This window comes from Aptenodytes forsteri, unplaced genomic scaffold, assembly GCF_000699145.1.
Source record: "Aptenodytes forsteri isolate BGI_AS27 unplaced genomic scaffold, ASM69914v1 Scaffold118, whole genome shotgun sequence".
NCBI classification, from domain to species: domain Eukaryota; kingdom Metazoa; phylum Chordata; class Aves; order Sphenisciformes; family Spheniscidae; genus Aptenodytes; species Aptenodytes forsteri.
Window position 1 is genome coordinate 645,008 of NW_008795859.1, and position 13,376 is coordinate 658,383.

Consider the following 13,376-nt stretch of genomic DNA (forward strand, 5'->3'; position numbering starts at 1 on the left):
GCCCGTCCAAGCCATGAGCAGCCAGTTTCTCCAGGAGACTGCTGGGGGAACGGTGTCAAAGGCTTTACTAAAAGTCCAGGCAGACCACATCCACAGCCCTTCCCTCATCCATAATGCATGGGATGGCTTGGCAAAGTCTCAGGCATTGTAATCCTCCTGAACAATGTGGGCCTGAACCTTAATTAATTACTATTGCTTTCTGTCCACTTAGTGGAGGGAGAAAGTAGGTGCATCCAGGTGTGGTTCAGCTTATGCTAAAGCAGTTCTAATAAGTCAGCTGTCTAGCGTACTCGTGTACCTCTACAGTTAGATCAGGTGAATCCCACTTGGGTGTCTTAATCCATTTCCCCTTGTCCCCTGCTCCCTTTCCTAAGCACTTCTCTTAAACACAAACCCAGTTCTCAGTCTAAGTGCTCTATTAGGTACATTCATGAATAATGACAAAAGGAAAAATTCAGAAGCAGCTATCTGATTATTTTATAATAACCAAAATGTATGTGGGAGCCAGAAACCAAGATTGATGTAACAGCTGGGCAGGGAAGTATTATTCAGTACTAGGATTGCATTATGTGTTCACTTTGATCGCTCTAAGGAGCAGATGTATCTTCCTGGGTCTGCGTGCATCATCTGTGGTGTTTCCTTGCTTTGGGGGGTAGGGGGGAGGCAGGGGGTAATGGTGTTGAACAAATAATCCTAAATTATTTTGAGTACTTTGGATGCTCTGTTTCAGGCCCGCTTATGTAACAACATGCAGAAAGCCAGAGAACTCTGGGACAACATTATGACTAAAGGGAATGCCAAATATGCTAACATGTGGCTGGAATATTATAACCTAGAAAGGTAAGAGCTTGGCTGGTTGGAAGATGTAACTTTTTAGTTTCCTCATATGTGTGAGACAAGACTTAGATGCTGAGCATGGGTATACTTCATATGGGTTTATAATAAGCTTTTGAGGTTCTTACAGCAGCTCTGCAGTGTATTTCAGAAGTATTACAGCAACAGCACGTAGTGCGAGTTTGCTAGGAAAGGAGGGAAAATATTTGCATAGAATGTAGTTAACTGTCCTGTCTTGTAATCTTGATGTGGAGGATTGGTTCCTTACTGCCATGGTTTCCCTACTGCAGAGCTCATGGTGACACTCAGCACTGCAGGAAGGCCTTGCACCGAGCTGTGCAGTGCACAAGTGACTATCCAGAGCACGTCTGTGAGGTGCTGCTCACACTGGAGAGAATAGAAGGTAATTAACTGCACGTCGTCTCGTTTTACCCACTCTAGTTAGTGTACAATGATACAGAGTGAATTGTGATCTAGTGTTTTGTGTTCTGGTGAAGGCTTATTTTCTTTACACTACTGTAGTATACACAAGCAGTTCTTTTTTTCTTTTTTTCTTTTTTTCTTCTTTTCTGGCCTGACTTGGAGCCTGCTGAAATTACTGGGTTTTTCCATGCCTGTTTGGAGTGTTGTATTATAAATGAGAGGTTTCTGCTCTGATTGGTTTTTGTTTTCTTTTTCTTTGAAGGCTACTCGTTATATTTAGAATTTTCATGTGTAATGGTTAATATTAAGAGCAAGTTCCATGAACTCATTGGCTCTTATTTTGCCAGAATTGTATTTTCAAATTATGGGAAAGCTAAATACAAGGCTTTTTTTATCCTTTAGGAACATTGGAAGACTGGGATGCAGCTGTTCAAAAAACAGAAAACAGATTAGCTCGAGTTAATGAACAAAGAGCAAAGGTCAGAACTTTCTGTGAACTACCTAAGCAGTTTATAGGAAATACCTATATTAAGGTCATGCTTGCCTGAATGTCAGATTTCTAATGTTGGTTCCCATAGATAAGCCTGAATTGTCTTAAAGCCTCAGAACTATTGATTTTAGTTTAAAACTATGGTTAATGTCTTTTGATGCTTTTTATCTTTCACCTTTTGACCCTTGGATGGATACGAGAGTAACATGCACCCCAGGAAAGCTGTAAGAGCAAACAATTGAGTTGTGCTTTAAATGATGATCACAGCATTAATGCTGTGTTTCATGAAGCTTAGGAGAAAACCCTCCAGGTTCAGTACTGTAGAAAATAGCATGTAAGAATGCTCTGTAATCTGCAATCACTAGAAAAAAAATCTTCCGTATTTGTAGGCTGCTGAGAAAGAAGCTGCTCTGGCAAAGCAAGAGGAGGAGAAAGCTGAACAACGAAAGCAGGCTCGGGCAGAAAAGAAAGCTTCCAAAAAGGTTAAAAAAACCAGGATTGGAGACAAGCGCAAAGCAGATGATGATGATGAGGGTGAATGGGGACAAGAAGAAGAAGGTAAAAAAAAAAACAACCTAAAACTTCAGATCTCTGGCAACAGGATTATCGGTTGCCTAAAAACAACCTAAAACTTCACATCTCTGGCAACAGGATTATCGGTTGCCTCCCTTCAGTTAGACGTAGATGAGGAAGTGCCATCACTGGTGTCTTCAGAGCTGCTGTCTATTCAGGGTCTCTTTCTCCTAGGAGATCTTTGGTAGTGAAATGAAAGCAAGACTGAATGGTTTTTGGTCAGCAGAAGTATTTTTTCATAAGAACTGCTATAGGGTTTTTTTAGGTTTTTCTTATTTCAGGGAATAGTGATTTTATTTTTTTGTTTTTAAAAAAAAAAGTAATTTTCCTGACTCATCAAATGACACTGAGGCATGTGTCTAAGTTGGGTTATTCAGTATTGTAGCAGTCTCTTGGAAGGTGGTAACAGAAGATTTTAATAGATTGCTGCCCCTGGGAGTTTTGGGAGCTTTTACATTTTTGTTTTTCTTACTTTAAAAAACAAAACAAAACCATTAGCCAAAGAGAAAGAACATGAATCAGTAGTTGTAAACGACAGAAAAAGGGAAAAAATATCCTTGTTGCTTTCATCTAAATACTTGCTGTCTTGGTCAAATAATCTGTTGTTACTTATTCTTAAAAACCTGAGGGAGATTTTTATTTTGTGTCTCTAAGACCTGTCATTGTATTTGTGGTTTCACATGCCATTTCCAAACTCCATAGTGGTAATGGGGGACAGCTTAATTTCAATGGTGAATGAAATGGTATAATTTTTTTCTAGTAAGGCTTTCAATTTCATTTATCAGCAGAGCAGCCCAGCAAGAGGCATAAGGGAGACGGTGATGGCGAACTTCTTGAAGAAGACATGGAGGTAGAAACTGGGCTGTTTGGAAGAAGTGGACCTGAAAAGCCAGATCGCCCAGCAAACCAAAAGGAAAAGGCATCTACCAGTCGAAAAGACATCCCCAAAGTGTTACATGACAGCAGTAAAGATAATGTCACAGTCTTTGTCAGCAACCTTTCCTACAACATGGCAGATCCTGAAGCGAAGCTGAAAGACCTCTTTGAGAGCTGTGGGGAGGTAGCAGAAATCCGTCCAGTATTCAGCAACAAGGGGACTTTCCGGGGCTACTGCTACGTAGAATTCAAGGAAGAAAAATCTGCTCTCCAAGCTCTTGGCTTGGATCGTAAAGTTGTGGAGGGAAGACCAATGTTTGTTTCTCCGTGTGTTGACAAGAACAAGAATCCAGACTTTAAGGTAAACTTCTATTCTTTCCAGTAATAGGTTGAACAGCGGGACTGCTTAGGAAAGCTGCAGAATATGTTGCTTCCAGAGGGCTTGCATCTAATGAATTCATGTTGTGCTAGTTTGGAATGGTAACGTTATGTCTTGGCAGTATAACTGTTTTCTGGGAGTTCTTGCATCTTATGTTACTTTGCCATAAACCAGGATTGACATCAGCAGATTTCTGCAAATCTTGAGTAAGCTAATCTGAGCAGCTTGTTAATGGTGTGAGGTACCCAGATTCCTACTTGAGCATCTCAATCTGTGAAGTATTTTTTTGGTTGAGTCATACAGCTGTGGGCATTTATTACACAACCCACTGATTCTTGTTAATGGTCTGTACTAGATATCAGTTGTATAATCAGTGGTTTTCTGCATTACGGAGTTATTGTACAGAAAAACTTAATGGTTCAGATAGTGACAACTGAGCAAGAAGACATTACCAATGGCCCTTCTCATTGTGAAGGAGACATAGGTGTTTAGAAGTGTCTGTTCTTAGAATTACAAGTCCTTAGTGTATGCCTGTATGTTTATATGCAAATATCTTTCAAAATACTACTCGTGACTTGAAGGTATTTTTGTATTGCACAAATATGAAGTACTCTAAGCTTTTGGAAGTGTAATAGATTGAAATCCCTGGAGTCTCTGAGCAGTTTGGTATCTAACAGCCTTTTCATTTCTTCAGGTGTTCAGGTATAGCACTACACTGGAGAAACATAAATTGTTTATATCTGGTTTGCCATTTTCCTGCACTAAGGAAGAGCTGGAAGATGTTTGTAAAGCACATGGGAATGTGAAAGACATTCGGCTGGTCACCAACCGAGCTGGAAAACCCAAGGTAGGCTCCTTAATGCACTCTTAATTTTAAGAAATCCTTCAAAAAGAAGCTCTTCATGAGGTTTGGATACAAAAAGTAAGCTTTGTATTTTAAAAGTTGCCAACCTGGCTTTGCATTAGAACTTGTGGAAATGCTTGGAATTATATGGCCCAGTGTGCCTTTGTGCCAACAAAGAAGAAGTAGGAGGGGAAGAAGATATTTTCCAAAGTACTTATTAAATTGCACAAGAAGAAAGTGTGATATAAATGGGATGGAGGGGAAGATGTTTACAGCACTTTCAGTATAGTAAAAATAGACATTAGTAAGTCTGCAAAGAATATTTGTTTTTAAAGTAACTGACTAGATAGGGTTTACCTGGTATAACCAGTTCCCCTCCTCCCCTTCTATAGTTTCTTGAGGCTATAGTTCATAACACCTGCTGCAAGATTAGATTTGCCAGTGAGAAATGAGCCACTTCTCTCTGACAGGCTGGCTCATTATTTCCATCCTGGGATAAATGACTCCTTGTTAAATAAGAGACTCTAGACTAGCTGCTGCTCTGCCAAATTTCTACCTGACACCTCGGCCATGTCTGCACGTTGGGCACTTCTAACAGGTGCCATCCTGGTGATAATGTGCATGTATTTTTAAAATGTATTTTCTAGCTCTTGGCAATATCTCAAGTACAGTTCCTGTTGCATGCATACTTTGTAAGGAGTGCTCTCCCTGTGTACCCCAAGTCTTGCAAGCCATGTTCTCAGCTTGGTTTGAGCTGGGATTCTGTCTAAACCACAAATAAATGTACTCTGAATGTTACACAAAATCTGTGTTTCCTGTGAAACTGGATAATGCAAAAACACCGCTTAAGGGTCTGACTGTCATTTAGAAGAATAACAATAATAGAACTGGGAGGTGATGCCTCCCAACCAGTGTACTTGCTGTAGGAGCCTGCTGTAGCAGATGCCGGGGGGGTGCCCTTTTGTCCATTTGCTGGAAATAAGACCCCATTACTGAAGGTGCACTAGCAGCTGGTTACCAGTGCGGTTAGCAACTGTTACTTCATAAAGTCAATGTGGATTCACAGCAGCAGTTAGCAGCTGGTTACCAGTGCGGTTAGCAGCTGTTACTTCATAAAGTCAATGTGGATTCATATCCTGCGAAGAATGCTTTTGTCACCAGTCCCTGTTCTCAGGGCAGCAATGTCAGTCTCTTTAGAGACTGTGCCTGTCAGTTCTGTTAGAGCTGTTTAAGATGGGTTTTACTGCTCTTGAAACCAAGGTGGCCGCAACAGCCCTATGTTAGCGACTTGATTCCTTAGGTATGAGTTGTAGCTTAGTGAAGAATCACAGGAGAGTTTGTGTGGATCTTTCTGTTCTAGCTCCATAGATTGATTTCTCTTTTCTTCCACTATGAATCCAAATCTGTCCGATACCAGATTCAGCCTGGATATATGTATAATATACATTTAGAAGTGAAGACTTGCCACTGATGCAGTACTTCATTATATCTACTTTACTGGGATCTTGGGGGTTTTTTTTTTTTTTAATACCTCTTCCACAAATTAGGGCATTGTGAGTGAGAGTCAAGAAATGCAGGTTGTAGATTTGTGTAGATAAGAATTTTTTTTTTTTAGCTAAAGAATACTGGGACTCCTAGCCATGTTTAGGTCTGCTTTCTGTATGGTTTTCTTATCAGTTGGCCAAATTATTAGCAAAAGCTTTCATGCAGAGAAAGAAGCACTAAAACTAATGTAGGTTACCTCTTTTCCTTATTTAGGGCCTGGCCTATGTGGAATATGAAAATGAAGCTCAGGCCTCACAGGCTGTGCTGAAAATGGATGGCCTGACAGTTAAGGAACACGTCATCAAGGTGGCGATCAGTAACCCACCTCTGCGAAAGGTGCCAGACAAGCCTGAGGCAGGCAGAGCCTCGCAATTTGCAGTACCACGACAGGTTTATGGAGCGTAAGTATTAGTGAGGCAGACTGCTTGGCAATGCTTAAAAAGAAAACGCTGGGTTTCTTCATATGCTACAATGTAGGAATCTTACCTAGAACATGAGAGAACATTTAAAAGGTGCTGAACCATAAAAATTTGGGTTGCTGGACTGATGAGGAAAAGCAGATTTTTCTTCTTTACCATTACCTATAGAAACAGGTCTGTAGTGACCGAGAGTATCGGGTGTTAGACATGCCGTTGGAGCCGATGCTAGCACCTGAGCACTAATAACTTCCATGTCCTCTCGTTCTGGAGAACCAGCCATTGTTCACAGTGAGCATTAAGGTTGCTCCTTCATCTTTTTAGAGTGCTCTGGCTGCTTAGCATTGCATTGGTGTTACATAGTACGTGCCCTGTAGTTAAACATGGAGCTTCAATTTCTGGGGACTGTTGGGCAGTTGTTTTCTGCCAGGACTTAGGTATACTGTTTCAAAGGGCACCCATTGAAAGCTTTGCACTACTTACTCCTGTCATTTGTTTCAGTAATAATATTTAAATGAGCGTTCCTCATGGTGAACAAAGTCCTTTTTGTTTCTACAAGCTAAAACAGTATGTTCAAAGAGCACTGGGATATTTTTAAATGTCACTTTTTGTTCTCCAGGCGAGGGAAGGGAAGGACGCAGCTTTCAATGATGCCTCGTGCATTACAGCGCCAGAGTAATCCTGTGGCTAAGGCTGAGAATGGGATGGTCCAGAACTCACCAGCAGCTTCATCCGAACCCCCTGAGGAGCCTAAAAAGATGTCCAATGCTGATTTTGCCAAGATGCTACTGAAAAAGTGAGCAAGAAGTCTGCAATCAGCGGGTCTGGTAAAATGTGAAATGCCTTTATGGAAGCCATGTTGTGTCCTTATGCTAGCAAGGAGAGAACGCCAGTCACAATCATGTGTAAATACTGTTCTGGACTACTGCATTCATCGAGATCAGTGTAGGATGGTACAAATCCATTTTTTTTCCTCTGTTTCTAAGAGCAAAGAGTTATACTATGTTCTGGTAAAATGGCGTTATATGATTCCTCATATTGAGGGTAACAAGGGGGGAAATACTTCCTGTTCAGGTTGGATGCCACATCAAGTTTTATGAATAATTTACAAATACTTCTCTTTCATTAATGAATGAGATGCAATGTGAAAGCCTAGCGATAACCTTGTCGAGCTCCACTGGTCAGTTCAGATTGTGATTGCAGTCATTCTCTCTGACAACGGACCCATTTTACACCCAAACACACACACACAGGGACATTCATCTCCTTCCATTAAGAGTTAAATGGCAGATGCTAGTAACTTCACCACAATGGCCTATTTTAGTATTGGGAGAGTTTCTATACGTATGTGTGTATATGTATATACACAAATATACATATATATGTATTCAGTTAATGTTCTGTTCAAGTTGACCTGTTTTTTATATTGTGTATTTGTAAAAGACATTCAAATTATTATTTTTAAGTGTCATGAGATAAAGCTTAGATCTGGTAATTTTTGTTTCCCATAAAAGCTGTACATGCTGTTGCTGAGGACCATTTTTTGTTGTTGTTTTTGCTAGCTAGCTCATACGTTTTTTGCAGGTGGTTTCTGTATGGTTTTGTACAAATGTGAAGTGCAAGCTGATGTTTCTTGGTTTATTAAACTCATGTTCTCAAAGGTTTTCCATAAATACTGTTGCTTTTGTTTAGATGTGGGTGTTGGAATTGCACTTATCCTATGGCAGCTGCGTAATACTGATGTACCTCGCCTCTCGGGTGCACTGAGATACACAGTGTCACTTACATACCTTTAAGTAGCTCATTCAATTTAGTATGAATATCTTGAAACCACTTCAGTAATCACCTCAGACTTTAAAATAATCTGGTACGTGATCTTGGATAGAAATATTACTGCTTGCAACTACAACTGCTGTTAACTCTGGAAGTCAACACACACAGGGGCTGAATGTGAGGGGGGGCCCCAGTACGGAGTTCACTTGTACAACACAAGCGCTGCTGCAAATAAACACTATTTTCAGTGCTTACATTCTGTGCTGATTTGACTTGGCTTTACTTTGAAACGATGAGTCTGCTTCATAGCTTTGAACCATGTAATGTCGGCAGTTGTGATACAGCAGGGGACCAAGTTCTGTCGGTGCTTGTTCACAGTATGGTGTGCAGCCTCTTCTGTGCCAGACGCTTGGGCTAGCCATCCAGTGTTGTACTGATGATGCAATGGGATTGTATCTCAAAATCGGCTTAGAAACATTCTAATAACGCTTTAATATGAAGCTTTGATTTGCAGGGTGGCAGGCAGGCACGTACGCAACACTAGCGTTGAATTAAGTTTCCTTTGGCCGCTGGGGTTGGACTTGCCGCTTCAGAGCCCTCTAACGCCCCACGCTGCAGTACAGTTGTACGCAGCTGAGGGAGCCAGGATGTGTGCCAAGTAACTCGCTACTCCACAAACTGAGCTGTGACCACTTCTTCGTTCACTGCAGCAGCAAAGTGTTTTGAGAACAGCCTATTCCAAACAAAGACTTTAATATTAAAATAGTTTATTAATCTGTTACTAAAATAACACTTTTTTTTTCCCCCAAAGCTCTAAAGTGCAGATTTTATTTATATTCACCTTGCACTACAAAAATAAGCACGCTTTGTAAGGACAGAACAACATTCCTCACTACTGTTTGCTTTCCCTGTCAGCAGTAATCAGTACGTACACATGGAGTGGTACTGTAGTATATAGATAACTCCCCGTCTTGTCCTATTGTCTGCTTGTATAAAATGTGTCCTAACTACCTTGCAGGTAAGAGAGAGTTAGAAGGGAAGAAACTTAACACTGGCCTGGGACAGTCTTAACAGCTTAATGCTGTTTTGCGAAGGGTTTAAACTTAACAGCACGCTGAACTGGATTGCAGTGAAGTTTTCTGAACTTAGAGGTGTTGGGATCAATTACGCCGTTACACAACTGGCAGGCAGGGGTGTAGGGAGCTATTCTTCTATGTTCGGCTGCAGGTGGTTTCACCTTAAAAGCAAAGATAAGGTATGCTGCTTTGACTTGCACAGCAGCTTCCAGGCACTACACTAACCACCGCTGCAGCACCAAGAGGCCTCGTGTGATTCTTGACGCATTTATCACAGTAATAAAGTGACCTAGTAATTAGTTGTGAAAAGTACTCTTGTGTAGATTGAAGAAACTTTTAAGTTTTTGGCAAACTTGCTATACACATTCTTACCAAATTGGCACAAGTGATAAAGGTTGTCTCATGGCTATGTATAATAACCTTTTCTGCCCACAGCTTTGCCGAAGCAAGCTCTTTGCAAACGCTGAACTGAAATGTATAAGGACAGTTGCAGTTTCCCAGGGATCCTGCTTGATGAGGTGGGGTCTGAGGCAAGGCCTCAGAGCGCTAGGTAGTCCTTCTGTCTGAAGTATAGCAAAAGCACCCCGCAGTTCAGTGAAATAAGTCAGAGAGCATTTCTTCTCTTGTTCCAGTCACGTCATCTGTAATCTTAAACCAAATACTTCCCACTTGTTGTACAAAACTCACCCTAGGAAAGGCAACTGAAAGTAAACATGCAAAGTGCTACTGAAAACGGAAATGGGAGGGGAGACATGCCTTTGCTGAACTGGAGTTTAGCCTCCTTCCCTATCAGTACTATAGAACTTGTATGACTGACAGGAAAGAGTCTGATTAACTACAGTCCAGTAGCTGGGAGAGTGCTGTTACTGCAAGGGTTGTGTTTGGGGGGGTTTTTTTGAACAACAGGGAAGAGGTAACACAAAAGCAACAACTCAGTTAAGACTTCGTCTTGCCTAGCAGCTCCTTGACAAGGTAAGACAATGCAGTTGACTGACTAGGTGAAGTGCTGTGATTGAAGCAGCTACTCAAAGCTTAACTTCAAGGAGAAATTAAGTTCTACTTCAGCTTGTTGAGCCCCCCGACACCTCTCCCCACCTCCTTCCAGTAGCACAAGCAAGTTATAGTGCACAGTCAACATCAACAGTTCACATTTCAGCTTGGCATAATGTATATAAATAAATTATATTAATTTAATCAAATGTAAGACACTTTAAATAAATGAAATGCTAAAGAGCGACACCTCCTGTCGAGTTATTTCCCAGCAGGAATACTGAGTGGCTTGGCGTTCTGTTCTCCCATGCGTTCATCGGCTTCTGAACATCCACAACCCTCAAGTCTTGACAGGGATAGTTTGTTTGCATCCAGCAGTGCTGCCATCTGCTTCAGGTAAGCCCACGGAGTATTCTGTGGTGGCGATGAGCAACATGTCCAGAGTTGTCTCAGTACACTTAGCAATAAAGCGTATGAAAGGCCTCACGTCGCCCTCGTTGGCTACTTCCAAGACGTGATAATACTCGGCCCGTTGCTCCTTGCGGATTGTGATGGGTGGGTAGCCTGCCTGCATTAGTATGAGGTTCATTAACAGGCGCGAGGTCCTCCCGTTGCCATCTACAAATGGATGGATGTAAACCAACTTGTAGTGGGCTAACGCAGCAAATTCCACAGGGTGCAAGCTCATGGCATCTTCTGAGTTAATCCACTGCACAAACTCCTGCATCTGTTTCTCAACATCCTGGGGATGTGGTGGTATGTGATGTCCTACAAACACCTGAGTAGTCCTGAACCGCCCTGCCTCCACCGGGTCGGCGTAGCCCAGCACTCTCCGATGTATCTCCAAGATGTCACTGATGGTTACGGAGCCTATTCGCGATACCAGCGTGGTATTGACGTATTTCAAAGCTGCGTGCATGCCAATCACCTCATTCTGCTCCACTAAGCTTTTTCCAGGAACAGCATATCTGGTCTCAATGATGTGTCGTATTTCTGACAGCGTCAGAGTGTTTCCTTCAATAGCAACCGTGTGGTAGATGTGGTGATAATAGGACTCCTCCATCACTCGGCGCAGGGCAGAATTGCCTTTGGGGATCGCCATCACTTTTTTAACCTTGCTGTCAATAATGCTAAAATACCTCTGATCTATCTCTTCAACTAAAGGTAGCGTCCGGTCCCGATTGATCAAAGCCTTCTCGTTGCAGGGAGAAATGGTTAGTGCTTTGGAGTACAAATAGTCGGCTTGAAGAATGTCTTTTTCCTCTTCAGAAAAGATACCAAATTCATTCAGGGCATCCACATAATCAGGGTCCATTTTGAGGGCGTACACAAAGAGTTTGTGGGCTTTCTCCCGCTTCCCTTGGCGCTTCATTTCGAGGGCTTGATTCAGAGCCGCTTTGGCTTCTAACTTCACTTCTGAAATGCAACGATAACAGTTAGATAACAGGGTAGTGAGTTTTACTGAAAACCTCTGGAGACCGTCACTGTTCACCGATACAAAAATTAAATAAAGCCAGTCTGTAAGAACTGTAACAGCGAACTTGTATTCCAGCCTTTGCCAGGCTACAAGCGCAGAGGCTTATGCCACGTTTACAGGCCGAGTATGCGGCGGCAGAGCTGTTCCTGGCAGGAAGCGTGGTGAGGCAGGATCTGTGAGCAGCACGGCTCAAGCTGGCTACAGGCGTGTAGCCATCCCAGCAAAACTCGCTTTGGCCACCAGGCTGCTTTGCGTGGGAAGACACGGAGTCTTAAATACGTTCTCTTGGCAATGATGCCAATTCTCTTGCTAGAAGCAGAGCCCACAGGTGCTAACAGCACTTCTATCTGTTTTTTCACTGAACTATCAAACATCTTCCCAGCAATAATAGCTTTAATGTGAACAAAGATACAGTGCTGGAATTGTAATGATTCCTTTGAATGTTTTCCAAATTAATGTTCTGGCCAATAAAGGCAATGACGTTGCCAGAAAGGCTGTTCTATGACAGCCAGGATTTCAGGATTAATGCCGTGTATCCCAGGTTACTGTGTATTAAAACACCACTCCATATTCCAGTTACCTTAACAGAACTTACTAGTACCGAAAGCATGAGGAAAAGCTTCTGAGAGATAAAGCAGCGCTGAGAGAACACCAGCGCGTCGCCCTGCTGCAGCGCAGGGCAATGGAATGCAGTCGGGCTGCTGCCGGCAGCCAGGCTGGCGATGGCATGTCTGACCTCTGGGTCATTTACAGCTGACGTTAATTTGCAGTTGGGCAATGAGAGTTCGTTACCATTTTGGGGTACAGGAGATCATCAGGTAGGGGGGCGGATCTCCAGATGCGGGTTGTTATTATGCAGCAACTCAGCTGTTCGCCTGCCCGGGGACACGCTTACCTGGGGAGGCTTTGCCTTTCAGCACCAGCAGCTCCAGCCCATTGGAGGTCACGCTCAGTCCGGTTGTTTGTCCTGTGTATCTGGTGACCCCCGAGGAGCCTGCTCCCAGTTTACTTTTCAGGAAAGAGAGTCCTTTGAGCACTGCGTGGCACTGGTCTTCCACAGCAGCCAGCGGGAGCAGCAGCATCACGAGCGAGCCCAGGAGGAGCATGAGCACGGCCGCCCACCTGATGCGGACCCACAGGGTTATCCATTTCAACTCGGGATCTGTCGCCATAGACACGAGATTCATCCTGCTTCCAGCGCAGACACAAGGAACATCTCCTTTCCCACTGCTCCCACCTGGGAACAGAAAGAGCTTTAGCCAGAGCTCCGTGTCACAGGGCAGGCGCGGTGCTGGAGACGTGGCACCCGAGTGGGCTTGAGCATGTGTGCTCTGGGTTTCTGTCACGGCTATTAGGGGTTATCCCAAGCACCCACCTTTCCCTGCCACCTCTAAGCACATCAGGGCAGGGCACGTGCAGTATTCAGCGTAACACAAATCCTTACGGGATCTGCTGTAAATGCGACAGCAGCAGCACGAGGAGACATCATTGATGCCCATGAGCAGCATGGGCACCAGGCTCCGCCAGCCGGCTCTGCAGGGATGAAGGAGCTCTGTCCCGCACACGCATGGCACAGCCACCCACCTCCTCCCTGCCCCAGCTCCCAGCCCTCCGACCCCCGAAGCCAGAGGCTCCGGGCTCCCGTGCGTCCTCCCGGTGTGGAAATCCCTCCCCAGACAC

General features: G+C 43.4%; 2 protein-coding genes across 2 annotated transcripts in view; one reads left to right on the forward strand and one right to left on the reverse strand.

The window, feature by feature from the left end:
* Positions 1–8,386, forward strand: part of SART3 (squamous cell carcinoma antigen recognized by T-cells 3) — a gene marked incomplete at its 5' end in the record, with an annotated part of 19,221 nt that extends 10,835 nt beyond the window's left edge. Inside the window, 8 exons of the mRNA XM_009283952.2 lie at positions 731–840; positions 1,125–1,237; positions 1,660–1,736; positions 2,137–2,305; positions 3,109–3,557; positions 4,270–4,422; positions 6,178–6,365; positions 7,000–8,386. Of these exons, the coding sequence (XP_009282227.1) occupies positions 731–840; positions 1,125–1,237; positions 1,660–1,736; positions 2,137–2,305; positions 3,109–3,557; positions 4,270–4,422; positions 6,178–6,365; positions 7,000–7,180 (1,440 nt within the window). The remainder of the gene's footprint in view (positions 1–730; positions 841–1,124; positions 1,238–1,659; positions 1,737–2,136; positions 2,306–3,108; positions 3,558–4,269; positions 4,423–6,177; positions 6,366–6,999) is intronic.
* Positions 8,387–10,559: 2,173 nt separating this feature from the next.
* Positions 10,560–12,898, reverse strand: FICD (FIC domain containing). The gene is made up of 2 exons (XM_009283852.2): positions 12,592–12,898; positions 10,560–11,635 (listed from the first exon to the last, which is right to left on the reverse strand). Exons 1-2 carry the CDS (start codon positions 12,881–12,883, stop codon positions 10,560–10,562), a joined length of 1,368 nt encoding a protein of 455 aa, XP_009282127.1. The 5' UTR covers positions 12,884–12,898.
* Positions 12,899–13,376: the final 478 nt, after the last annotated feature.

Bases quoted from the DNA above. Each gene is read 5' to 3' on its own strand.
- FICD (XM_009283852.2), bottom strand. From the start codon at position 12,883: ATGAATCTCGTGTCTATGGCGACAGATCCCGAGTTGAAATGGATAACC. The intron at 11,636-12,591 runs GTAAGCGTGTCC...GTTGCATTTCAG, and splicing joins GAAAGGCAAAGCCTCCCCAG to AAGTGAAGTTAGAAGCCAAA.